Source organism: Panulirus ornatus, chromosome 15 (assembly GCF_036320965.1).
Source record: "Panulirus ornatus isolate Po-2019 chromosome 15, ASM3632096v1, whole genome shotgun sequence".
Classification (NCBI taxonomy): Eukaryota; Metazoa; Arthropoda; class Malacostraca; order Decapoda; family Palinuridae; genus Panulirus; species Panulirus ornatus.
The window spans coordinates 22,986,903-23,013,221 of record NC_092238.1 but is presented as its reverse complement, the minus strand read 5'-3'; the positions used below and the strand labels follow the sequence as shown (position 1 = coordinate 23,013,221).

Genomic DNA, 26,319 nt, shown 5'->3' with positions numbered 1-26,319 from the left:
GTGGTTTGATCGAGTAAGTAACAATAGATTAAGAGAGATTTTTTTTTTTTTTTTTTTGCTTTGTCGCTGTCTCCCTCGTTTGCGAGGTAGCGCAAGGAAACAGACAAAAGAAATGGCCCAACCCACCCCCATACACATGCCTTGATTCAATCCACTGACAGCACGTCAACCCCGGTATACCACATCGCTCCAATTCACTCTATTCTTTGCCCTCCTTTCACCCTCCTGCATGTTCAGGCCCCAATCACACAAAATCTTTTTCACTCCATCTTTCCACCTCCAATTTGGTCTCCCTCTTCTCCACGTTCCCTCCACCTCCGACACATATATCCTCTTGGTCAATCTTTCCTCACTCATTCTCTCCATGTGACCAAACCATTTCAAAACACCCTCTTCTGCTCTCTCAACCACGCTCTTTTTATTTCCACACATCTCTCTTACCCTTGCGTTACTTACTCGATCAAACCACCTCACACCACACATTGCCCTCAAACATCTCATTTCCAGCACATCCATCCTCCTGCGCACAACTCTATCCATAGTCCACGCCTCGCAACCATACAACATTGTTGGAACCACTATTCCTTCAAACATACCCATTTTTGCTTTCCGAGATAATGTTCTCGACTTCCACACATTCTTCAAGGCTCCCAGAATTCCCCCCCCCCCCCCATGATCCACTTCCACTTCCATGGTTCCATCCGCTGCCAGATCCACTCCCAGATATCTAAAACACTTCACTTCCTCCAGTTTTTCTCCATTCAAACTCGCCTCCCAATTGAATTGACCCTCAACCCTATTGTACCTAATAACCTTGCTCTTATTCACATTTACTCTTAACTTTCTTCTTTCACACACTTTACCAAACTCAGTCACCAGCTTCTGCAGTTTCTCACATGAATCAGCCACCAGCGCTGTATCATCAGCGAACAACAACTGACTCACTTCCCAAGCTCTCTCATCCCCAACAGACTTCATACTTGCCCCTCTTTCCAAAACTCTTGCATTCACCTCCCTAACAACCCCATCCATAAACAAATTAAACAACCATGGAGACATCACACACCCCTGCCGCAAACCTACATTCACTGAGAACCAATCACTTTCCTCTCTTCCTACACGTACACATGCCTTACATCCTCGATAAAAACTTTTCACTGCTTCTAACAACTTGCCTCCCACACCATATATTCTTAATACCTTCCACAGACCATCTCTATCAAGTCTATCATATGCCTTCTCCAGATCCATAAATGCTACATACAAATCCATTTGCTTTTCTAAGTATTTCTCACATACATTCTTCAAAGCAAACACCTGATCCACACATCCTCTACCACTTCTGAAACCACACTGCTCTTCCCCAATCTGATGCTCTGTACATGCCTTCACCCTCTCAATCAATACCCTCCCATATAATTTGCCAGGAATACTCAACAAATTTATACCTCTGTAATGTGAGCACTCACTCTTATCCCCTTTGCCTTTGTACAGTGGCACTATGCACGCATTCCGCCAATCCTCAGGCACCTCACCATGAGTCATACATACATTAAATAACCTTACCAACCAGTCAACAATACAGTCACCCCCTTTTTTAATAAATTCCACTGCAATACCATCCAAACCTGCTGCTTGCCGGCTTTCATCTTCCGCAAAGCTTTTACTACCTCTTCTCTGTTTACCAACTCATTTTCCCTAACCCTCGCACTTTGCACACCACCTCGACCAAAACACCCTATATCTGTCACTCTATCATCAAACACATTTAACAAACCTTCAAAATACTCACTCCATCTCCTTCTCACATCACCACTACTTGTTATCACCTCCCCATTTGCGCCCTAAGAGAGATGTGTGGTAATAAAAAGAGTGTGGTTGAGAGAGCAGAAGAGGGTGTTTTGAAATGATTTGGGCACATGGAGAGAATGAGTGAGGAAAGATTGACCAAGAGGATATATGTGTCAGAGGTGGAGGGAAGGAGGAGAAGTGGGAGACCAAATTGGAGGTGGAAAGATGGAGTGGAAAAGATTTTGAGTGATCAGGGCCTGAATATGCAGGAGGGTGAAAGGCGTGCAAGGAATAGAATGAATTGAAACGATGTGGTATACCGGAGTCGACGTGCTGTCATTGGATTGAACCAGGGCATGTGAAGCATCTGGGGTAAACTATGGAAAGTTCTGTGTGGCCTGGATGTGGAAAGGGAGCTGTGGTTTCGTTGCATTATACATGACAGCTAGAGACTGAGTGTGAACAGTGCATTATACATAACAGCTAGAGACTGAGTGTGAACGAATGTGCCCTTTGTTGTCTTTTCCTAGTGCTACCTTGTGCACAAGCGGGGGGAGGGGGTTGTTATTTCATGTGTGGCGGGATGGCGATGGAATGAATAAAGGCAGACAGTATGAATCATGTGCATGTGTATATATGTATGTCTGTGTGTATATATATATATATATGTATACGTTGAGACGTATAGGTATGTATATGTGCGTGTGGATATGTATGTATATACATGTGTATGTGGGTGGGTTGGGCCATTCTTTTGTCTGTTTCCTTGTGCTACCTCGCTAATGTGGGAGACAGCGATAAAGTAAAATAATGAAAAAAAAGTAAATAATATTAAATGTATGTTTATGTTGGAAAGGATCACAATTTTGCACATGATCAAGTATATTCCTATGATTCCATGGGGACAATGAAATATGATAAGTTCCCAAGTGCATTTTCGTGTAATGATCACATCATCAGGGGAGACACGAGAGAAATAACAATCAGTTGATATGCAACAAAGAGAAGTAGCTAGGACGTCATTTGGTAAACATGTGACTGTCCAAGACAATCACATGTTTATATCAACTGAATTATCTCTCTCCTGTCTCCCCTGATGTGATTATTACATGAAAGTGCACTTGGGAACTTATCATGTTTCATTTTCCCTGTGCACTCATAGGAATGTATTTATATATATATATATATATATATATATATATATATGAATATGAGTGATGGGTGATTTGAATGCAAAGGTGAGTAATGTGGCAGTTGAGGGAATAATTGGTATATATGGGGTGTTCAGTGTTGGAAATGGAAATGGTGAAGAGCTTGTAGATTTATGTGCTGAAAAAGGACTGGTGATTGGGAATACCTGGTTTAAAAAGCGAGATATACATAAGTATATGTATGTAAGTAGGAGAGATGGCCAGAGAGCGTTATACGTGTAAATTGACAGGCGCGCGAAAGAGAGACTTTTGGATGTTAATGTGCTGAGAGGTGCAACTGGAGGGATGTCTGATCATTATCTTGTGTAGGTGAAGGTGAAGATTTGTGTGGGTTTTCAGAAAAGAAGAGTGAATGTTGGGGTGAAGAGAGTGGTGAGAGTAAGTGAGCTTGGGGAGGAGACTTGTGTGAGGAAGTACCAGGAGAGACTGAGTAAAGAATGGAAAAAGGTGAGAACAATGAAAGTAAGGGGAGTGGGGGAAGAATGGGATGTATTTAGGGAATCAGTGATGGAGTGCACTAAAGATGCTTGTGGCATGAGAAGAGTGGGAGGTGGGCAGATTAGAAAGGGTAGTGAGTGGTGGGATGAAGAAGTAAGATTATTAGTGAAAGAGAAGAGAGAGGCATTTGGACAATTTTTGCAGGGAAAAAATGCAATTGAGTGGGAGATGTATAAAAGAAAGAGACAGGAGGTCAAGAGAAAGGTGCAAGAGGTGAAAAAGAGGGCAAATGAGAGTTGGGGTGAGAGAGTATCATTAAATTTTAGGGAGAATAAAAAGATGTTCTGGAAGGAGGTAAATAAAGTGCGTAAGACAAGGGAGCAAATGGGAACTTCAGTGAAGGGCGCAAATGGGGAGGTAATAACAAGTAGTGGTGATGTGAGAAGGAGATGGAGTGAGTATTTTGAAGGTTTGTTGAATGTGTTTGATGATAGAGTGGCAGATATAGGGTGTTTTGGTCGAGGTGGTGTGCAAAGTGAGAGGGTTAGGGAAAATGATTTGGTAAACAGAGAAGAGGTAGTAAAAGCTTTGCGGAAGATGAAAGCCGGCAAGGCAGCAGGTTTGGATGGTATTGCAGTGGAATTTATTAAAAAAGGGGGTGATTGTATTGTTGACTGGTTGGTAAGGTTATTTAATGTATGTATGACTCATGGTGAGGTGCCTGAGGATTGGCGTAATGCGTGCATAGTGCCATTGTACAAAGGCAAAGGGGATAAGAGTGAGTGCTCAAATTACAGAGGTATAAGTTTGTTGAGTATTCCTGGTAAATTATATGGGAGGGTATTGATTGAGAGGGTGAAGGCATGTACAGAGCATCAGATTGGGGAAGAGCAGTGTGATTTCAGAAGTGGTAGAGGATGTGTGGATCAGGTGTTTGCTGTTAAGAATGTATGTGAGAAATACTTAGAAAAGCAAATGGATTTGTATGTAGCATTTATGGATCTGGAGAAGGCATATGATAGAGTTGATAGAGATGCTCTGTGGAAGGTATTAAGAATATATGGTGTGGGAGGCAAGTTGTTAGAAGCAGTGAAAAATTTTTATATAGGATGTAAGGCATGTGTACGTGTAGGAAGAGAGGAAAGTGATTGGTTCTCAGTGAATGTAGTTTTGCGGCAGGGGTGTGTGATGTCTCCATGGCTGTTTAATTTGTTTATGGATGGGGTTGTTAGGGAGGTGAATGCAAGAGTTTTGGAAAGAGGGGCAAGTATGAAGTCTGTTGTGGATGAGAGAGCTTGGGAAGTGAGTCAGTTGTTGTTCGCTGATGATACAGCACTGGTGGCTGATTCATGTGAGAAACTGCAGAAGCTGGTGACTGAGTTTGGTAAAGTGTGTGAAAGAAGAAAGTTAAGAGTAAATGTGAATAAGAGCAAGGTTATTAGGTACAGTAGGGTTGAGGGTCAAGTAAATTGGGAGGTAAGTTTGAATGGAGAAAAAAACTGGAGGAAGTAAAGTGTTTTAGATATCTGGGAGTGGATCTGGCAGCGGATGGAACCATGGAAGCGGAGGTGGCGAAAATCCTGGGAGCCTTGAAGAATGTGTGGAAGTCGAGAACATTATCTCGGAAAGCAAAAATGGGTATGTTTGAAGGAATAGTGGTTCCAACAATGTTGTATGGTTGCGAGGCGTGGGCTATGGATAGAGTTGTGCGCAGGAGGATGGATGTGCTGGAAATGAGATGTTTGAGGACAATGTGTGGTGTGAGGTGGTTTGATCGAGTAAGTAATGTAAGGGTAAGAGAGATGTGTGGAAATAAAAAGAGCGTGGTTGAGAGAGCAGAAGAGGGTGTTTTGTAATGGTTTGGGCACATGGAGAGAATGAGTGAGGAAAGATTGACCAAGAGGATGTATGTTTCGGAGGTGGAGGGAATGAGGAGAAGTGGGAGACCAAATTGGAGGTTGAAAGATGGAGTGAAAAAGATTTTGTGTGATCGGGGCCTGAACATGCAGGAGGGTGAAAGGAGGGCAAGGAATAGAGTGAATTGGATCGATGTGGTATACCTGGGTTGACGTGCTGTCAGTGGATTGAATCAGGGCATGTGAAGCGTCTGGGGTAAACCATGGAAAGTTGTGTGGGGCCTTGATGTGGAAAGGGAGCTGTGGTTTTGGGCATCATTGCGTGGCAGCTAGAGACTGAGTGTGAACGAATGGGGCCTTTGTTGTCTTTTCCTAGTGCTACCTCGCACACATGAGGGGGGAGGGGGAAGGTATTCCATGTGTGGCGAGGTGGCGATGGGAGTGAATGGGGGCAGACAGTGTGAATTGTGTACATGGGTATATATGTATGTGTCTGTGTATGTATATATATGTGTACATTGAGATGTATAGGTATGTATATTTGCGTGTGTGGACGTGTGTGTGTATACATTGGGTATGGGGGTGGGTTGGGCCATTTCTTTCGTCTGTTTCCTTGCGCTACCTCGCAAATGCGGGAGACAGCGACAAAGCAAAATAAATATAAATGTAAATAAATAAATATGAATATGAGTGGATGGGTTGTTCGTTTGTTTCCTGGCACTACCTCACTGATGCTGGAGATGACAATCAAGTATGATAGATAAGAATAAAAGATTTTTTTTCTATATGACTCAAAATTTGGTTCTTAATTACTGCATGAATTGATAAGTATCTACAAATTCAGAGAAAATATAGGAAAAATTTTACCTAGTCTGTCCTGGAGTTCTTATTCTTCTATTCAAAGCTTTTGTCGTATACACAACGAAAAACAAGGTAGATTGTTATTTTTAATTTTTTTCTACTCAGGCCTTGTTAGTTGGTTCTTGCATAGTGTTTGAACTAATGATTATTTATGAATATACAGAAGAAACAAAGGGAAAACGAACATACCTAGCCTATTCCGGATCTTTAAGAAATATGTGTGCAACAGATAGATATGTCTGTTATTTTTGTCCTTGTTGTTTATTATTTTTGTTGTTTGAATATCATTTTCAGTATCCATTGTTTATGTTACACGTAGAATATGATTTTATGCGTTTTTCTTGTGTATGGTCTCATATCTCCCGAATGTGGAAAATTTTGCTATTATGTTACAGGAATTGATTTATCACTAATATTTTGGTACCTGTCTTTTGATATGTTACAACACACCTGTGTTCATCATTAATGTAGTATGGTGTTTAGTTCATTTAACTAGATTTTCATAAGTTGGTTGTTTGTGAGTAGGAGACTTGATGCATATATGTACACTCAGGTTTCACTGGACTGAGCCAGCATTTGGTTATTTTATGATTGAAAAGTCACCTTTGGCTAGTTGTATCATCATTAATTGATGCAAGAAGAGTACAGCCTTGTCAAAGAACTTCTTCCTCCAAAAGCATGCGTCCTTTTCCTGCTACTGAATGTAGCAATGCCTTGTGTCCTGGGGTTGTATAGTTGATTTATATATTTTTTTTTTTATAGAAGCTGATGTGGCAGCTATCCAAGATGTTCAAGGTGCTGTAGGAGGTGTTCCTTTGGAGAACTCCAAAGAAGAAGACCTGGCAGATAGTGATGGCTTTATTGACATTGATACTGATGACTGCTCTGATACAGCATCTGTCAGTAGTGGGGCATCTACTGGATCTCTAGGTAAGTATGTGGAATATACTTAATTCCTTTCATTTTTAAATATATTCCATCTCACATGTTTGCTGTTTCTAGCATTAGCAAGGTAGTGCCAACAGCAGACACAAAGAATGGCCTTCTCTCCTTACATCTGTTCTCGTGCAATCTTGCATAATGCACCGAAGCCAGAGCTCCCTATTCAGAACTAGGCCCCATAGGCCATTACTAGGTTTCCCCAACTGCTTCATTTGCCTTGTTTCAGGCCATGAATAGCATGTCATCCCCTGTAAACCATATTGCTCCAATTTGCTTTATCCCTTGTGCTCCTTGCATGTTCAGTCCACAAACACTAAAAGTGTCTTTTACTCCATCCCTCCACTTCCTCCATGGTGATCCCGTTTCACTTCACACATGTTTGTGCTCTTATACCTTGTTCACTCAGATCTGATAGTTGGGTGGACACAAAGCTTATCTGGTACTGGTGGACACAAACAGGTGAAGGGTACGTGTGGAGTAGGGAGTCACTTTGGTTACCAGGCAACAATGACTGGCCGCCGCGGGAATATTTTCGACCAAAAGGGGGTGACCCATTACCAGTAAGGCTTCTTTGATAGCCTATCCTACTTTTTATTGCCATCTTTTGGTTTACTTACAGATACACGGATCAAGGAACTGCATTGATTAGGATATATCTAGAATATTTCTTGATATTTTGTGATTGTCACACATAATTACTGTTGGTTAGACTTGAAAATCTGACAATTGTTATAACTGGCTCATCCACCTGCTCTGTAAATGCTGTACCTTACTTCTTTATGACACCTGTCATGTCCTTTACATCATACGACTAAAGGCAGAAATAGAACAGCCAGCAGTCTCCATTAGTTTATTTTCAAGCTGAATCTGAGTCCATATGATGGTTTACATGCTATACATAAGACACACACAAGAGACAGAGATCCTTAGCAAATATCAACACTGGGTACCACTACCAATTACCTTTCAAAAAATTTTCAATTGAGTAATGAAAGGTTTTCATAATGTCATCACATTGGAGGAAGTAGGCGTGAAATGAACAGCCACAAACCTTTAAATGACGGGGAGTAAGTTGTGTTGTTGGCAGACTTTGGCACACTTCTTTCTAGTTTCCCACCATTTTTTCATCGTCAAATGTTTCCTTAGCCAGAAATAGAATGAAACAAGAGGTTTGTGGTATAACATTTCAGGAATAGTATTTGATTGATCTTGTATCTCCCAAAATATAGTGACCTATGCAAAACACATCATGGCTGATAAATATGAAAATGTTAAACTGATGATCTGAAAGTTCATATAATGCGCTGATGCCAAGTGTAAGCCATTTGAACCCCTAATGTCGAATATACCTATGTTTTCTTTGAGTCATGTAAAATAAAGCTAGACAAAATGAATTACAAAAAATTACTCAAACTGGCAAATAATGATCTACAGAATAATGAAAGTTGTCAGCTAAGAATTATTTACAGGATGAGCCTTGAAAAATGTGTGGAAGTCGAGAACATTATCTCGGAAAGCAAAAATGGGTATGTTTGAGGGAATAGTGGTTCCAACAATGCTGTATGGTTGCGAGGCGTGGGCTATGGATAGAGATGTGCGCAGGAGGATGGATGTGCTGGAAATGAGATGTTTGAGGACAATGTGTGGTGTGAGGTGGTTTGATCGAGTAAGTAACGTAAGGGTAAGAGAGATGTGTGGAAATAAAAAGAGCGTGGTCGAGAGAGCAGAAGAGGGTGTTTTGAAATGGTTTGGGCACATGGAGAGAATGAGTGAGGAGAGATTGACCAAGAGGATATATGTGTCGGAGGTGGAGGGAACGAGGAGAAGAGGGAGACCAAATTGGAGGTGGAAAGATGGAGTGAAAAAGATTTTGTGTGATCGGGGCCTGAACATGCAGGAGGGTGAAAGGAGGGCAAGAAATAGAGTGAATTGGAGTCATGTGGTATACAGGGGTTGACGTGCTGTCAGTGGATTGAAGCAAGGCATGTGAAGCGTCTGGGGTAAACCATGGAAAGCTGTGTAGGTATGTATATTTGCGTGTCTGGACGTGTGTATGTACATGTGTATGGGGGGGGGGGGTTGGGCCATTTCTTTCGTCTGTTTCCTTGCGCTACCTCGCAAACGCGGGAGACAGCGACAAAGTATAAAAAAAAAAAAAAAAAAAAAAGAGTCCATACAGTTGACACCTACATGCCTGCACTTACTTCAAACGTCATTCGTCGTCTAACAAAACTTTATAGTCAACTTAAATTTTCTTTGATAACAATAAACTTTTTAAGCTTCTTTTTGCCTCTGTAGCTTTGAAAATTATTCCATATTTGAAGTGGCTGCTTATATTGCAGGCAGTGTACATGAATTAGTATAAGTAATTGATCAAGTAAGTAATGAAAGGGTAAGAGAGATATTTTTTTGTATGTTATATTCTGTCGCTGTCTCCCACGTTAGCGAGGTAGCACAAGGAAATAGACGAAAGAATGGCCCAACCCACCCACATACACGTGTATATGCATACACGCCTACACACGCACATATACATACCTCTACATTTCAACGTATACATGTATATATATATATATATATATATATATATATATATATATATATATATATTTTTTTTTTTTTTTTTTTTTTTTTTTTTATACTTTGTCGCTGTCTCCCGCGTTTGCGAGGTAGCGCAAGGAAACAGACGAAAGAAATGGCCCAACCCCCCCCATACACATGTACATACACACGTCCACACACACAAATATACATACCTACACAGCTTTCCATGGTTTACCCCGGACGCTTCACATGCCTTGATTCAATCCACTGACAGCACGTCAACCCCTGTATACCACATCGCTCCAATTCACTCTATTCCTTGCCCTCCTTTCACCCTCCTGCATGTTCAGGCCCCGATCACACAAAATCTTTTTCACTCCATCTTTCCACCTCCAATTTGGTCTCCCTCTTCTCCTCGTTCCCTCCACCTCCGACACATATATCCTCTTGGTCAATCTTTCCTCACTCATTCTCTCCATGTGCCCAAACCATTTTAAAACACCCTCTTCTGCTCTCTCAACCACGCTCTTTTTATTTCCACACATCTCTCTTACCCTTACGTTACTTACTCGATCAAACCACCTCACACCACACATTATCCTCAAACATCTCATTTCCAGCACATCCATCCTCCTGCGCACAACTCTATCCATAGCCCACGCCTTGCAACCATACAACATTGTTGGAACTACTATTCCTTCAAACATACCCATTTTTGCTTTCCGGGATAATGTTCTCGACTTCCACACATTTTTCAAGGCTCCCAAAATTTTCGCCCCCTCCCCCACCCTATGATCCACTTCCGCTTCCATGGTTCCATCCGCTGACAGATCCACTCCCAGATATCTAAAACACTTCACTTCCTCCAGTTTTTCACCATACAAACTCACCTCCCAATTGACTTGACCCTCAACCCTACTGTACCTAATAACCTTGCTCTTATTCACATTTACTCTTAACTTTCTTCTTCCACACACTTTACCAAACTCAGTCACCAGCTTCTGCAGTTTCTCACATGAATCCGCCACCAGCGCTGTATCATCAGCGAACAACAACTGACTCACTTCCCAAGCTCTCTCATCCCCAACAGACTTCATACTTGCCCCTCTTTCCAAGACTCTTGCATTTACCTCCCTAACAACCCCATCCATAAACAAATTAAACAACCATATATAAACCATATATATGTATATACATGTATGTATATACATGTGTATGGGGGTGGGTTGGGCCATTTCTTTCGTCTGTTTCCTTGCGCTACCTCGCAAACGCGGGAGACAGCGACAAAGCAAAAAAAAAAGGATGTAAGGCATGTGTACGTGTAGGAAGAGAGGAGAGTGATTGGTTCTCAGTGAATGTAGGTTTGCGGCAGGGGTGTGTGATGTCTCCATGGTTGTTTAATTTGTTTATGGATGGGGTTGTAAGGGAGGTAAATGCAAGAGTTTTGGAAAGAGGGGCAAGTATGAAGTCTGTTGGGGATGAGAGAGCTTGGGAAGTGAGTCAGTTGTTGTTCGCTGATGATACAGCGCTGGTGGCTGATTCATGTGAGAAACTGCAGAAGCTGGTGACTGAGTTTGGTAAAGTGTGTGGAAGAAGAAAGTTAAGAGTAAATGTGAATAAGAGCAAGGTTATTAGGTACAGTAGGGTTGAGGGTCAAGTCAATTGGGAGGTGAGTTTGAACGGAGAAAAACTGGAGGAAGTGAAGTGTTTTAGATATCTGGGAGTGGATCTGGCAGCGGATGGAACCATGGAAGCGGAAGTGGATCATAGGGTGGGGGAGGGGGCGAAAATTCTGGGGGGCCTTGAAGAATGTGTGGAAGTCGAGAACATTATCTCGGAGAGCAAAAATGGGTATGTTTGAAGGAATAGTGGTTCCAACAATGTTGTATGGTTGCGAGGCGTGGGCTATGGATAGAGTTGTGCGCAGGAGGATGGATGTGCTGGAAATGAGATGTTTGAGGACAATGTGTGGTGTGAGGTGGTTTGATCGAGTGAGTAACGTAAGGGTAAGAGAGATGTGTGGAAATAAAAAGAGCGTGGTTGAGAGAGCAGAAGAGGGTGTTTTGAAGTGGTTTGGGCACATGGAGAGGATGAGTGAGGAAAGATTGACCAAGAGGATATATGTGTCGGAGGTGGAGGGAGCAAGGAGAAGAGGGAGACCAAATTGGAGGTGGAAAGATGGAGTGAAAAAGATTTTGTGTGATCGGGGCCTGAACATGCAGGAGGGTGAAAGGAGGGCAAGGAATAGAGTGAATTGGAGCGATGTGGTATACCGGGGTTGACGTGCTGTCAGTGGATGGAATCAAGGCATGTGAAGCGTCTGGGGTAAACCATGGAAAGCTGTGTAGGTATGTATATTTGCGTGTGTGGACGTATGTATATACATGCGTATGGGGGGGTTGGGCCATTTCTTTCGTCCGTTTCCTTGCGCTACCTCGCAAACGTGGGAGACAGCGACAAAGTATAATAAAAAAAAAAAATATATATATATATATATATATATATATATATATGTATTTTGAAGGTTTGTTGAATGTGTCTGATGACAGAGTGGCAGATATAGGGTGTTTGGGTCGAGGTGGTGTGCAAAGTGAGAGGGTTAGGGAAAATGATTTGGTAAACAGAGAAGAGGTAGTAAAAGCTTTGCGGAAGATGAAAGCCGGCAAGGCAGCAGGTTTGGATGGTATTGCAGTGGAATTTATTAAAAAAGGGGGTGACTGTATTGTTGACTGGTTGGTAAGGTTATTTAATGTATGTATGACTCATGGTGAGGTGCCTGAGGATTGGCGGAATGCGTGCATAGTGCCATTGTACAAAGGCAAAGGGGATAAGAGTGAGTGCTCAAATTACAGAGGTATAAGTTTGTTGAGTATTCCTGGTAAATTATATGGGAGGGTATTGATTGAGAGGGTGAAGGCAGGTACAGAGCATCAGATTGGGGAAGAGCAGTGTGGTTTCAGAAGTGGTAGAGGATGTGTGGATCAGGTGTTTGCTGTGAAGAATGTATGTGAGAAATACTTAGAAAAGCAAATGGATTTGTATGTAGCATTTATGGATCTGGAGAAGGCATATGATAGAGTTGATAGAGATGCTCTGTGGAAGGTATTAAGAATATATGGTGTGGGAGGCAAGTTGTTAGAAGCAGTGAAAAGTTTTTATCGAGGATGTAAGGCATGTGTACGTGTAGGTATAAAAAAAAGAAAAAAAAAAAAATATATATGTATTTTTTTTTTTTTTTTTTTTTGCTGCTGTCTCCCGCGTTTGCGAGGTAGCACAAGGAAACAGACGAAAGAAATGGCCCAACGCACCCTCATACACATGTATATACATACGTCCACACACGCAAATATACATACCTACACAGCTTTCCATGGCCCACCCCAGACGCTTCACATGCCCTGATTCAATCCACTGACAGCACGTCAACCCCGGTATACCACATCGATCCAACTCACTCTATTGCTTGCCCTCCTTTCACCCTCCTGCATGTCCAGGCCCCGATCACACAAAATCTTTTTCTCTCCATCTTTCCACCTCCAATTTGGTCTCCCACTTCTCCTCGTTCCCTCCACCTCCGACACATATATCCTCTTGGTCAATCTTTCCTCACTCATTCTCTCCATGTGCCCAAACCATTTCAAAACACCCTCTTCTGCTCTCTCAACCACGCTCTTTTTATTTCCACACATCTCACTTACCCTTATGTTAGTTACTCGATCAAACCACCTCACACCACACACTGTCCTCAAACATCTCATTTCCAGCACATCCATCCTCCTGCGCACAACTCTATCCATAGCCCACGCCTCGCAACCATACAACATTGTTGGAACCACTATTCCTTTAAACATACCCATTTTTGCTTTCCGAGATAATGTTCTCGACTTCCACACATTCTTCAAGGCTCCCAGAATTTTTTGCCCCCTCCCCCACCCTATGATCCACTTCCGCTTCCATGGTTCCATCCGCTGCCAGATCCACTCCCAGATATCTAAAACACTTTACTTCCTCCAGTTTTTCTCCATTCAAACTTACCTCCCAATTGACTTGACCTTCAACCCTGCTGTACCTAATAACCTTGCTCTTATTATCATTTACTCTTAACTTTCTTCTTTCACACACTTTACCAAACTCAGTCACCAGCTTCTGCAGTTTCTCACATGAATCAGCCACCAGCGCTGTATCATCAGCGAACAACAACTGACTCACTTCCCAAGCTCTCTCATCCACAACAGACTTCATACTTGCCCCTCTTTCCAAAACTCTTGCATTCACCTCCCTAACAACCCCATCCATAAACAAATTAAACAACCATGGAGACATCACACACCCCTGCCGCAAACCTACATTCACTGAGAACCAATCACTTTCCTCACTTCCTATACGTACACATGCCTTACATCCTCGATAAAAACTTTTCACTGCTTCTAACAACTTGCCTCCCACACCATATATTCTTAATACCTTCCACAGAGCATCTCTATCAAGTCTTATCATATGCCTTCTCCAGATCCATAAATGCTACATACAAATCCATTTGCTTTTCTAAGTATTTCTCACATACATTCTTCAAAGCAAACACCTGATCCACACATCCTCTACCACTTCTGAAACCACACTGCTCTTCCCCAATCTGATGCTCTGTACATGCCTTCACCCTCTCAATCAATACCCTCCCATATAATTTACCAGGAATACTCAACAAACTTATACCTCTGTAATTTGAGCACTCACTCTTATCCTCTTTGCCTTTGTACAATGGCACTATGCACGCATTCCGCCAATCCTCAGGCACCTCTCCATGAGTCATACATACATTAAATAACCTTACCAACAGTCAATAATACAGTCACCCCCTTTTTTAATAAATTCCACTGCAATACGATCCAAACCTGCTGCCTTGCCAGCTTTCATCTTCCGCAAAGCTTTTACTACCTCTTCTCTGTTTACCAAATCATTTTCCCTAACCCTCTCACTTTGCACACCACCTGGACCAAAACACCCTATATCTGCCACTCTATCATCAAACACATATATTTTTTTTTTTCAAACTATTCGCCATTTCCCGCGTTAGCGAGGTAGCGTTAAGAACAGAGAACTGGGCCACTGAGGGAGTATCCTCACCTGGCCCCCTTCTCTGTTCCTTCTTTTGGAAAATTAAAAAATTGAGAGGGGGGGGGATTTCCAGCCCCCCGCTCCCTCCCCTTTTAGTCGCCTTCTATGACACGCAGGGAATACGTGGGAAGTATTCTTTCTCCCCTATCCCCAGGGATGAAAAAATATATATATATATATATATATATATATATATATATATTATAATAATAATGATAATTTTTTTTTTTTTTTTTTTTTATACCCTGTCGCTGCCTCCTGCGTTTGCGAGGTAGCGCAAGGAAACAGACGAAAGAAATGGCCCAACCCCCCCCCATACACATGTACATACACACGTCCACACACGCAAATATACATACCTACACAGCTTTCCATGGTTTACCCCAGACGCTTCACATGCCTTGATTCACTCCACTGACAGCACGTCAACCCCTGTATACCACATCGCTCCAATTCACTCTATTCCTTGCCCTCCTTTCACCCTCCTGCATGTTCAGGCCCCGATCACACAAAATCTTTTTCACTCCATCTTTCCACCTCCAATTTGGTCTCCCTCTTCTCCTCGTTCCCTCCACCTCCGACACATATATCCTCTTGGTCAATCTTTCCTCACTCATTCTCTCCATGTGCCCAAACCATTTCAAAACACCCTCTTCTGCTCTCTCAACCACGCTCTTTTTATTTCCACACATCTCTCTTACCCTTACGTTACTTACTCGATCAAACCACCTCACACCACACATTGTCCTCAAACATCTCACCTCCAGCTGGAGACTGAGTGTGAACGAGTGGGGCCTTTGTTGTCTTTTCCTGGTGCTGCCTCGCACACATGGGGGGGGAGGGGGATGGTATTCCATGTATGGTGGGGTGGCGGTGGGGGTGAGTGAAGGCAGACAGTGTGAATTGTGTGCATGGGTTTATATGTATGTATGTATGTGTCTGTGTGTGTATATATATGTGTACATTAAGATGTATAGATATGTATATTTGCATGTGTGGACGTGTATGTATATACATCGGTATGGGGGTGGGTTGGGCCATTTCTTTCGTCTGTTTCCTTGCCCTACCTCGCAAACGTGGGAGACAGCGACAAAGCAAAGCAAAAGCATATATATATATATATATATATATATGGGGATAGGGGAGAAAGAATACTTCCCACGTGTTCCCTGCGTGTCGTAGAAGGCGACTAAAAGGGGAGGGAGCGGGGGGCTGGAAATCCTCCCCTCTCACTTTTTTTTTTAATTTTCCAAAAGAGGGAACAGAGAAGGGGCCCAAGTGAGGATATTCCCTCAAGGGCCCAGTCCTCTGTTCTCAACGCTACCTCGCTAATGCGGGAAATGGCGAATAGTATGAAAGAAAGAAATATATATATATATATATATATATATATATATATATATATATATATATATATATATATATATATATATTATCCCTGGGGATAGGGGATTAAGAATACTTCCCACGTATTCCCTGCGTGTCGTAGAAGGCGACTAAAAGGGGAGGGAGCGGGGGGCTGGAAATCCTCCCCTCTCGGTTTTTTTTTTTTTTTTTTTTTTTTTTTTTTTTTTTTTTCCAAAAGAAGGAACAGAGAATTGGGCCAGGTGAGGGTATTCCCTCAAAGGCCCAGGCATCTGTTCTTAACGCTACCTCGCTAATGCGGGAAATGGCGAATAGTTTGAAAAAAAAAAAAAAAAAAAAAAAAATATATATATATATATATATATATATATTCTTAATACCTTCCACAGAGCATCTCTATCAACTCTATCATATGCCTTCTCCAGATCCATAAATGCTACATACAAATCCATTTGCTTTTCTAAGTATTTCTCACATACATTCTTCAAAGCAAACACCTGATCCACACATCCTCTACCACTTCTGAAACCACACTGCTCTTCCCCAATCTGATGCTCTGTACATGCCTTCACCCTCTCAATCAATACCCTCCCATGTATATACATGTATATACATGTGTATGAGGGTGGGTTGGGCCATTTCTTTCGTCTGTTTCCTTGCGCTACCTCGCAAACGCGGGAGACAGCGACAAAGTATAAAAAAAAAAAAAAAAAAAATATATATATATATATATATATATATATATATATATATATATATATATATATATATATATATATATATATATATATCCCTGGGGATAGGGGAGAAAGAATACTTCCCACGTATTTTTTGCTTTGTCGCTGTCTCCCGTGTTTGCGAGGTAGCGCAAGGAAACAGACGAAAGAAATGGCCCAACCCACCCTCATACACATGTATATACATACGTCCACACACGCAAATATACATACCTACACAGCTTTCCATGGTTTACCCCAGACGCTTCACATGCCTTGATTCAATCCACTGACAGCACGTCAACCCCGGTATACCACATCGCTCCAATTCACTCTATTCCTTGCCCTCCTTTCACCCTCCTGCATGTTCAGGCCCCGATCACACAAAATCTTTTTCACTCCATCTTTCCACCTCCAATTTGGTCTCCCTCTTCTCCTCGTTCCCTCCATCTCCGACACATATATCCTCTTGGTCAATCTTTCCTCACTCATTCTCTCCATGTGACCAAACCATTTCAAAACACCCTCTTCTGCTCTCTCAACCACGCTCTTTTTATTTCCACACATCTCTCTTACCCTTACGTTACTTACTCGATCAAACCACCTCACACCACACATTGTCCTCAAACATCTCATTTCCAGCACATCCATCCTCCTGCGCACAACTCTATCCATAGTCCACGCCTCGCAACCATACAACATTGTTGGAACCACTATTCCTTCAAACATACCCATTTTTGCTTTCCGAGATAATGTTCTCGACTTCCACACATTCTTCAAGGCTCCCAGAATTTTCGCCCCCTCCCCCACCCTATGATCCACTTCCGCTTCCATGGTTCCATCCGCTGCCAGATCCACTCCCAGATATCTAAAACACTTCACTTCCTCCAGTTTTTCTCCATTCAAACTCACCTCCCAATTGACTTGACCCTCAACCCTACTGTACCTAATAACCTTGCTCTTATTAACATTTACTCTTAACTTTCTTCTTTCACACACTTTACCAAACTCAGTCACCAGCTTCTGCAGTTTCTCACATGAATCAGCCACCAGCGCTGTATCATCAGCGAACAACAACTGACTCACTTCCCAAGCTCTCTCATCCCCAACAGACTTCATCCTTGCCCCTCTTTCCAAAACTCTTGCATTTACCTCCCTAACAACCCCATCCATAAACAAATTAAACAACCATGGAGACATCACACACCCCTGCCGCAAACCTACATTCACTGAGAACTGGGATGAGGAAATGTCCCAGTTGCCAACGGAACTACCTTGGCCCACCAGTGATGCTACTACGTTTGTGAATCAAGAACCATTGCAACACAAACCTCGCCAAGTGGTAGAGTGTCCCGCAGTGTATCGAGACAGACTTCCCCAGAACTTTTTTTAAAGGGGAAGTAAATGTTTATAGTTGTGTTACTGGAGTGATAGTTTTCATACATGGTGCTTTGACAAGAAAATAGTGAAATTGAAAAAATGTAGCTTAGACATTGAAGCTTATTGATACAGTGGTTAAATTGATGAGAACTACTGTTGACGTTTGTGTAAATAAATTAAACATTTCCTTTTTCCATAGCCAGAGGTTGAACCATTATGTGACATTCATTTTTTCATTTCAAGCTAGAAGTTTCAGTTTTCTAAATTGTTTCTTACATTTTTCACATGTATATATATGTATGTGTGTGTATGGGTGCGTGTGTGTGTGTGTGTATGTGTGTGTATGTGTATATTTTTTTTTTTTTTTATTATACTTTGTCGCTGTCTCCCGCGTTTGCGAGGTAGCGCAAGGAAACAGACGAAAGAAATGGCCCAACCCCCCCCCATACACATGTATATACATACGTCCACACACGCAAATATACATACCTACACAGCTTTCCATGGTTTACCCCAGACGCTTCACATGCCCTGATTCAATCCACTGACAGCACGTCAACCCCGGTATACCGCATCGCTCCAATTCACTCTATTCCTTGCCCTCCTTTCACCCTCCTGCACGTTCAGGCCCCAATCACACAAAATCTTTTTCACTCCATCTTTCCACCTCCAATTTGGTTTCCCTCTTCTCCTCGTTCCCTCCACCTCCAACACATATATCCTCTTGGTCAATCTTTCCTCACTCATTCTCTCCATGTGCCCAAACCACTTCAAAACACCCTCTTCTGCTCTCTCAACCACGCTCTTTTTATTTCCACACATCTCTCTTACCCTTACGTTACTCACTCGATCAAACCACCTCACACCACACATTGTCCTCAAACATCTCATTTCCAGCACATCCATCCTCCTGCGCACAACTCTATCCATAGCCCACGCCTCGCAACCATACAACATTGTTGGAACCACTATTCCTTCAAACATACCCATTTTTGCTTTCCGAGATAATGTTCTCGACTTCCACACATTCTTCAAGGCCCCCAGAATTTTCGCCCCCTCCCCCACCCTATGATCCACTTCCGCTTCCATGGTTCCATCCGCTGCCAGATCCACTCCCAGATATCTAAAACACTTCACTTCCTCCAGTTTTTCTCCATTCAAACTCACCTCCCAATTGACTTGACCCTCAACCCTACTGTACCTAATAACCTTGCTCTTATTCACATTTACTCTTAACTTTCTTCTTCCACACACTTTACCAAACTCAGTCACCAGCTTCTGCAGTTTCTCACATGAATCAGCCACCAGCGCTGTATCATCAGCGAACAACAACTGACTCACTTCCCAAGCTCTCTCATCCCCAACAGACTTCATACTTGCCCCTCTTTCCAAAACTCTTGCATTTACCTCCCTAACAACCCCATCCATAAACAAATTAAACAACCATGGAGACATCACACACCCCTGCAGCAAACCTACATTCACTGAGAACCAGTCACTTTCCTCTCTTCCTACACGTACACATGCCTTACATCCTCGATAAAAACTTTTCACTGCTTCTAACAACTTTCCTCCCACACCATATATTCTTAATACCTTCCACAGAGCATCTCTATCAACTCTATCATATGCCTTCTCCAGATCCATAAATGCTACATACAAATCCATTTGCTTTTCTAAGTATTTCTCACATACATTCTTGAAAGCAAACACCTGATCCACACATCCTCTACCACTTCTGAAACCACAGTGCTCTTCCCCAATCTGGTGCTCTGTACATGCCTTCACCCTCTCAATCAATACCCTCCCATATAATTTACCAGGAATACTCAACAAACTTATACCTCTGTAATTTGAGCACTCACTCTTATCCCCTTTGCCTTTGTACAATGGCGCTATTCACGCATTCCGCCAATCCTCAGGCACCTCACCATGAGTCATACATACATTAAATAACCTTACCAACCAGTCAACAATACAGTCACCCCCTTTTTTAATAAATTCCACTGCAATACCATCCAAACCTGCTGCCTTGCCGGCTTTCATCTTCCGCAAAGCTTTCACTACCTCTTCTCTGTTTACCAAATCATTTTCCCTAACCCTCTCACTTTGCACACCACCTGGACCAAAACACCCTATATCTACCACTCTATCATCAAACACATTCAACAAACCTTCAAAATACTCACTCCATCTCCATGTGTATATATATATATATATATATATATATATATATATATATATATATATATATATATATATATATATATATGTATATTATCCTTGGGGATAGGGGTGAAAGAATACTTCCCACGCATTCCTCGTATGTCGTAGAAAGCGACTAGAGGGGGACGGGAGCGGGGGGCCAGAAATCCTCCCCTCCTTGTATTTTTTTAACTTTCTAAAATGGGAAACAGAAGAAGGAGTCACGCAGGGAGTGCTCATCCTCCTCGAAGGCTCAGATTGGGGTGCCTAAATGTGTGTGGATGTAACCAAGATGTGAAAAAAGGAGAGATAGGTAGTATGTTTGAGGAAAGGAACCTGGATGTTTTGGCTCTGAGTGAAACGAAGCTCAAGGGTAAAGGAGAAGAGTGGTTTGGGAATGTCTTGGGAGTAAAGTCAGGGGTTAGCGAGAGGACAAGAGCAAGGGAAGGAGTAGCAGTACTCCTGAAACAGGAGTTGTGGAAGTATGTGATAGAATGTAAGAAAGTAAATTCTCGATTAATATGGGTAAAACTGAAACTTGATGGAGAGAGATGGGTGATTATTGGTGCATATGCACCTGGGCATGAGAAGAAAGATCATGAGAGGCAAGTGTTTTGGGAGCAGCTGAATGAGTGTGTTAGTGGTTTTGATGCACGAGACCGGGTTATAGTGTTGGGTGATTTGAATGCAAAGGTGAGTAATGTGGCAGTTGAGGGAATAATTGGTATACATGGGGTGTTCAGTGTTGTAAATGGAAATGGTGAAGAGCTTGTAGATTTATGTGCTGAAAAAGGACTGATGATTGGGAATACCTGGTTTAAAAAGCGAGATATACATAAGTATACTTATGTAAGTAGGAGAGATGGCCAGAGAGCGTTATTGGATTACGTGTTAATTGACAGGCGCGCGAAAGAGAGACTTTTGGATGTTAATGTGCTGAGGGGTGCAAATGGAGGGATGTCTGATCATTATCTTGTGGAGGCTAAGCTGAAGATTTGTATGGGTTTCCAGAAAAGAAGAGTGAATGTTGGGGTGAAGAGGGTGGTGAGAGTAAGTGAGCTTGGGAAGGAGACTTGTGTGAGGAAGTACCAGGAGAGACTGAGTACAGAATGGAAAAAGGTGAGAACAATGGAAGTAAGGGGAGTGGGGGAGGAATGGGATGTATTTAGGGAATCAGTGATGGCTTGTGCAAAAGATGCTTGTGGCATGAGAAGAGTGGGAGGTGGGTTGATTAGAAAGGGTAGTGAGTGGTGGGATGAAGAAGTAAGAGTATTAGTGAAAGAGAAGAGAGAGGCATTTGGACGATTATTGCAGGGAAAAATTGAAATTGAGTGGGAGACGTATAAAAGAAAGAGACAGGAGGTCAAGAGAAAGGTGCAAGAGGTGAAAAAAAGGGCAAATGAGAGTTGGGGTGAGAGAGTATCATTAAATTTTAGGGAGAATAAAAAGATGTTCTTCTGTTTCCCATTTTAGAAAGTTAATACAAGGAGGGGAGGATTTCTGGCCCCCCGCTCCCATCCCCTCTCGTCGCTTTCTACAACACGCGAGGAATACGTGGGAAGTATTCTTTCACCCCTATCCCCAGGGATAATATACATATATATATACATATACACATACACACACATACACATACATACGCACATAAACACACACACATACATACATATATATACATATGAAAAATGTAAGAAACAATTTAGAAAACTGAAACTTCTAGCTTGAAATGAATGAAAAAATGAATGTCACATAATGGTTCAACCTCTGGCTATGGAAAAAGGAAATGTATAATTTATTTACACAAATGTCAATAGCAGTTCTCATCAATTTAACCACTGTATCAATAAGCTTCAATGTCTAAGCTACATTTTTCTCCAATTTCACTATTTTCTTGTCAAAACACCATGTATGAAAACTATCACTCCAGTAACACAACTATAAACATTTACTTCCCCTTTAAAAAAAAGTTCTGGGAAAGTCTGTCTCGATACACTGCGGGAAACTCTACCACCTGGCGAGGTTTGTGTTGCAATCTGCGTGTCGACCTGGAGTGGCGCTGTCTAGTTTGTTGTAATTGGAAGAAATCCTGCGATCCAGCCGGCAACATCAGTGCCGAAGCTGCAGGACGGGATGTGTGGAACCCAGGACTCCCTCGCTCCCTCGTGGCCCAAGATTCTTGCGGGAGCAATTTTGGGCATACGATGGAAAGCCTCTCCTTCCAAGACGACCACCAAATGATCTCCCTGTAGGCTTAAGAGGCGTGGAGGCGGGAGATGTATGTACGATGCATCTTCGAGGAAGCAACTCGGGTCACGTTTGAAGGACGTGACCCGAGTTGCTGCAGAAGCTGGTGACTGAGTTTGGTAAAGTGTGTGGAAGAAGAAAGTTACGAGTAAATGTGAATAAGAGCAAGGTTATTAGGTACAGTAGGGTTGAGGGTCAAGTCAATTGGGAGGTGAGTTTGAATGGAGAAAAACTGGAGGAAGTGAAGTGTTTTAGATATCTGGGAGTGGATCTGGCAGCGGATGGAACCATGGAAGCGGAAGTGGATCATAGGGTGGGGGAGGGGGCGAAAATTCTGGGGGCCTTGAAGAATGTGTGGAAGTCGAGAACATTATCTCGGAAAGCAAAAATGGGTATGTTTGAAGGAATAGTGGTTCCAAGAATGTTGTATGGTTGCGAGGCGTGGGCTATGGATAGAGTTGTGCGCAGGAGGATGGATGTGCTGGAAATGAGATGTTTGAGGACAATATGTGGTGTGAGGTGGTTTGATCGAGTAAGTAACGTAAGGGTAAGGGAGATGTGTGGAAATAAAAAGAGCGTGGTTGAGAGAGCAGAAGAGGGTGTTTTGAAGTGGTTTGGGCACATGGAGAGAATGAGTGAGGAAAGATTGACCAAGAGGATATATGTGTCGGAGGTGGAGGGAACGAGGAGAAGAGGGAGACCAAATTGGAGGTGGAAAGATGGAGTGAAAAAGATTTTGTGTGATCGGGGCCTGAACATGCAGGAGGGTGAAAGGAGGGCAAGGAATAGAGTGAATTGGAGCGATGTGGTATACCGGGGTTGACGTGCTGTCAGTGGATGGAATCAAGGCATGTGAAGCTCTGGGGTAAACCATGGAAAGCTGTGTAGGTATGTATATTTGCGTGTGTGGACGTATGTATATACATGTGTATGGGGGGGGGGTTGGGCCATTTCTTTCGTCTGTTTCCTTGCGCTACCTCGCAAACGCGGGAGACAGCGACAAAGTATAATAAAAAAAAAAATATATATTATATATATATATATATATTATATATATATATGTATTTTGAAGGTTTGTTGAATGTGTCTGATGACAGAGTGGGGATATAGGGGGTTTGGGTCGAGGTGGTGTGCAAAGTGAGAGGGTTAGGGAAAATGATTTGGTAAACAGAGAAGAGGTAGTAAAAGCTTTGCGGAAGATGAAAGCCGGCAAGGCAGCAGGTTTGGATGGTATTGCAGTGGAATTTATTAAAAAAGGGGGTGACTGTATTGTTGACTGGTTGGTAAGGTTATTTAATGTATGTATGACTCATGGAGAGGTGCCTGAGGATTGGCGGAATGCGTGCATAGTGCCATTGTACAAAGGCAAAGGGGATAAGAGTGAGTGCTCAAATTACAGAGGTATAAGTTTGTTGAGTATTCCTGGTAAATTATATGGGAGGGTATTGATTGAGAGGGTGAAGGCAGGTTACAGAGCATCAGATTGGGGAAGAGCAGTGTGGTTTCAGAAGTGGTAGAGGATGTGTGGATCAGGTGTTTGCTGTGAAGAATGTATGTGAGAAATACTTAAAGAAGTAGATGGATTTGTTTTTGATTTTATGGATCTGGAGAAGGCATATGATAGAGTTGATAGAGATGCTCTGTGGAAGGTATTAAGAATATATGGTGTGGGAGGCAAGTTGTTAGAAGCAGTGAAAAGTTTTTATCGAGGATGTAAGGCATGTGTTACGTGTAGGTATAAAAAAAAAAAAAAAAAAAATATATATGTATTTTTTTTTTTTTTTTTTTTTGCTGCTGTCTCCCGCGTTTGCGAGGTAGCACAAGGAAACAGACGAAAGAAATGGCCCAACGCACCCTCATACACATGTATATACATACGTCCACACACGCAAATATACATACCTACACAGCTTTCCATGCCCACCCCAGACGCTTCACATGCCCTGATTCAATCCACTGACAGCACGTCAACCCCGGTATACCACATCGATCCAACTCACTCTATTGCTTGCCCTCCTTTCACCCTCCTGCATGTTCAGGCCCCGATCACACAAAATCTTTTTCACTCATCTTTCCACTCCAATTTGGTCTCCCACTTCTCCTCGTTCCCTCCACCTCCGACACATATATCCTCTTGGTCAATCTTTCCTCACTCATTCTCTCCATGTGCCCAAACCATTTCAAAACACCCTCTTCTGCTCTCTCAACCACGCTCTTTTTATTTCCACACATCTCACTTACCTTATGTTAGTTACTCGATCAAACCACCTCACACCACACACTGTCCTCAAACATCTCATTTCCAGCACATCCATCCTCCTGCGCACAACTCTATCCATAGCCCACGCCTCGCAACCATACAACATTGTTGGAACCACTATTCCTTTAAACATACCCATTTTTGCCTTTCCGAGATAATGTTCTCGACTTCCACACATTCTTCAAGGCTCCCAGAATTTTTTGCCCCCTCCCCCACCCTATGATCCACTTCCGCTTCCATGGTTCCATCCGCTGACAGATCCACTCCCAGATATCTAAAACACTTTACTTCCTCCAGTTTTTCTCCATTCAAACTTACCTCCCAATTGACTTGACCCTCAACCCTACTGTACCTAATAACCTTGCTCTTATTATCATTTACTCTTAACTTTCTTCTTTCACACACTTTACCAAACTCAGTCACCAGCTTCTGCAGTTTCTCACATGAATCAGCCACCAGCGCTGTATCATCAGCGAACAACAACTGACTCACTTCCCAAGCTCTCTCATCCACAACAGACTTCATACTTGCCCCTCTTTCCAAAACTCTTGCATTCACCTCCCTAACAACCCCATCCATAAACAAATTAAACAACCATGGAGACATCACACACCCCTGCCGCAAACCTACATTCACTGAGAACCAATCACTTTCCTCACTTCCTATACGTACACATGCCTTACATCCTCGATAAAATTTTTTCACTGCTTCTAACAACTTGCCTCCCACACCATATATTCTTAATACCTTCCACAGAGCATCTCTATCAACTCTATCATATGCCTTCTCCAGATCCATAAATGCTACATACAAATCCATTTGCTTTTCTAAGTATTTCTCACATACATTCTTCAAAGCAAACACCTGATCCACACATCCTCTACCACTTCTGAAACCACACTGCTCTTCCCCAATCTGATGCTCTGTACATGCCTTCACCCTCTCAATCAATACCCTCCCATATAATTTACCAGGAATACTCAACAAACTTATACCTCTGTAATTTGAGCACTCACTCTTATCCCCTTTGCCTTTGTACAATGGCGCTATTCACGCATTCCGCCAATCCTCAGGCACCTCACCATGAGTCATACATACATTAAATAACCTTACCAACAGTCAATAATACATCACCCCCTTTTTTAATAAATTCCACTGCAATACCATCCAAACCTGCTGCCTTGCCAGCTTTCATCTTCCGCAAAGCTTTTACTACCTCTTCTCTGTTTACCAAATCATTTTCCCTAACCCTCTCACTTTGCACACCACCTGGACCAAAACACCCTATATCTGCCACTCTATCATCAAACACATATATTTTTATTTTTTCAAACTGTTCAATTATCCCGCTTTAGCGAGTAGCGTTTAGAACAGAGAAACTGGGCCACTGA

General features: G+C 42.4%; 1 protein-coding gene across 5 annotated transcripts in view; it reads left to right on the top strand.

Moving 5' to 3' along the window:
* LOC139753747 ((E3-independent) E2 ubiquitin-conjugating enzyme UBE2O) overlaps positions 1-26,319 on the top strand; it is a 455,778-nt gene that overhangs the window by 107,502 nt on the left and 321,957 nt on the right. For all 5 annotated transcript variants that reach the window (XM_071670555.1, XM_071670557.1, XM_071670558.1 and 2 more), the window contains one exon: positions 6,920-7,087. In XM_071670555.1, the coding sequence (XP_071526656.1) occupies positions 6,920-7,087 (168 nt within the window). The remainder of the gene's footprint in view (positions 1-6,919; positions 7,088-26,319) is intronic.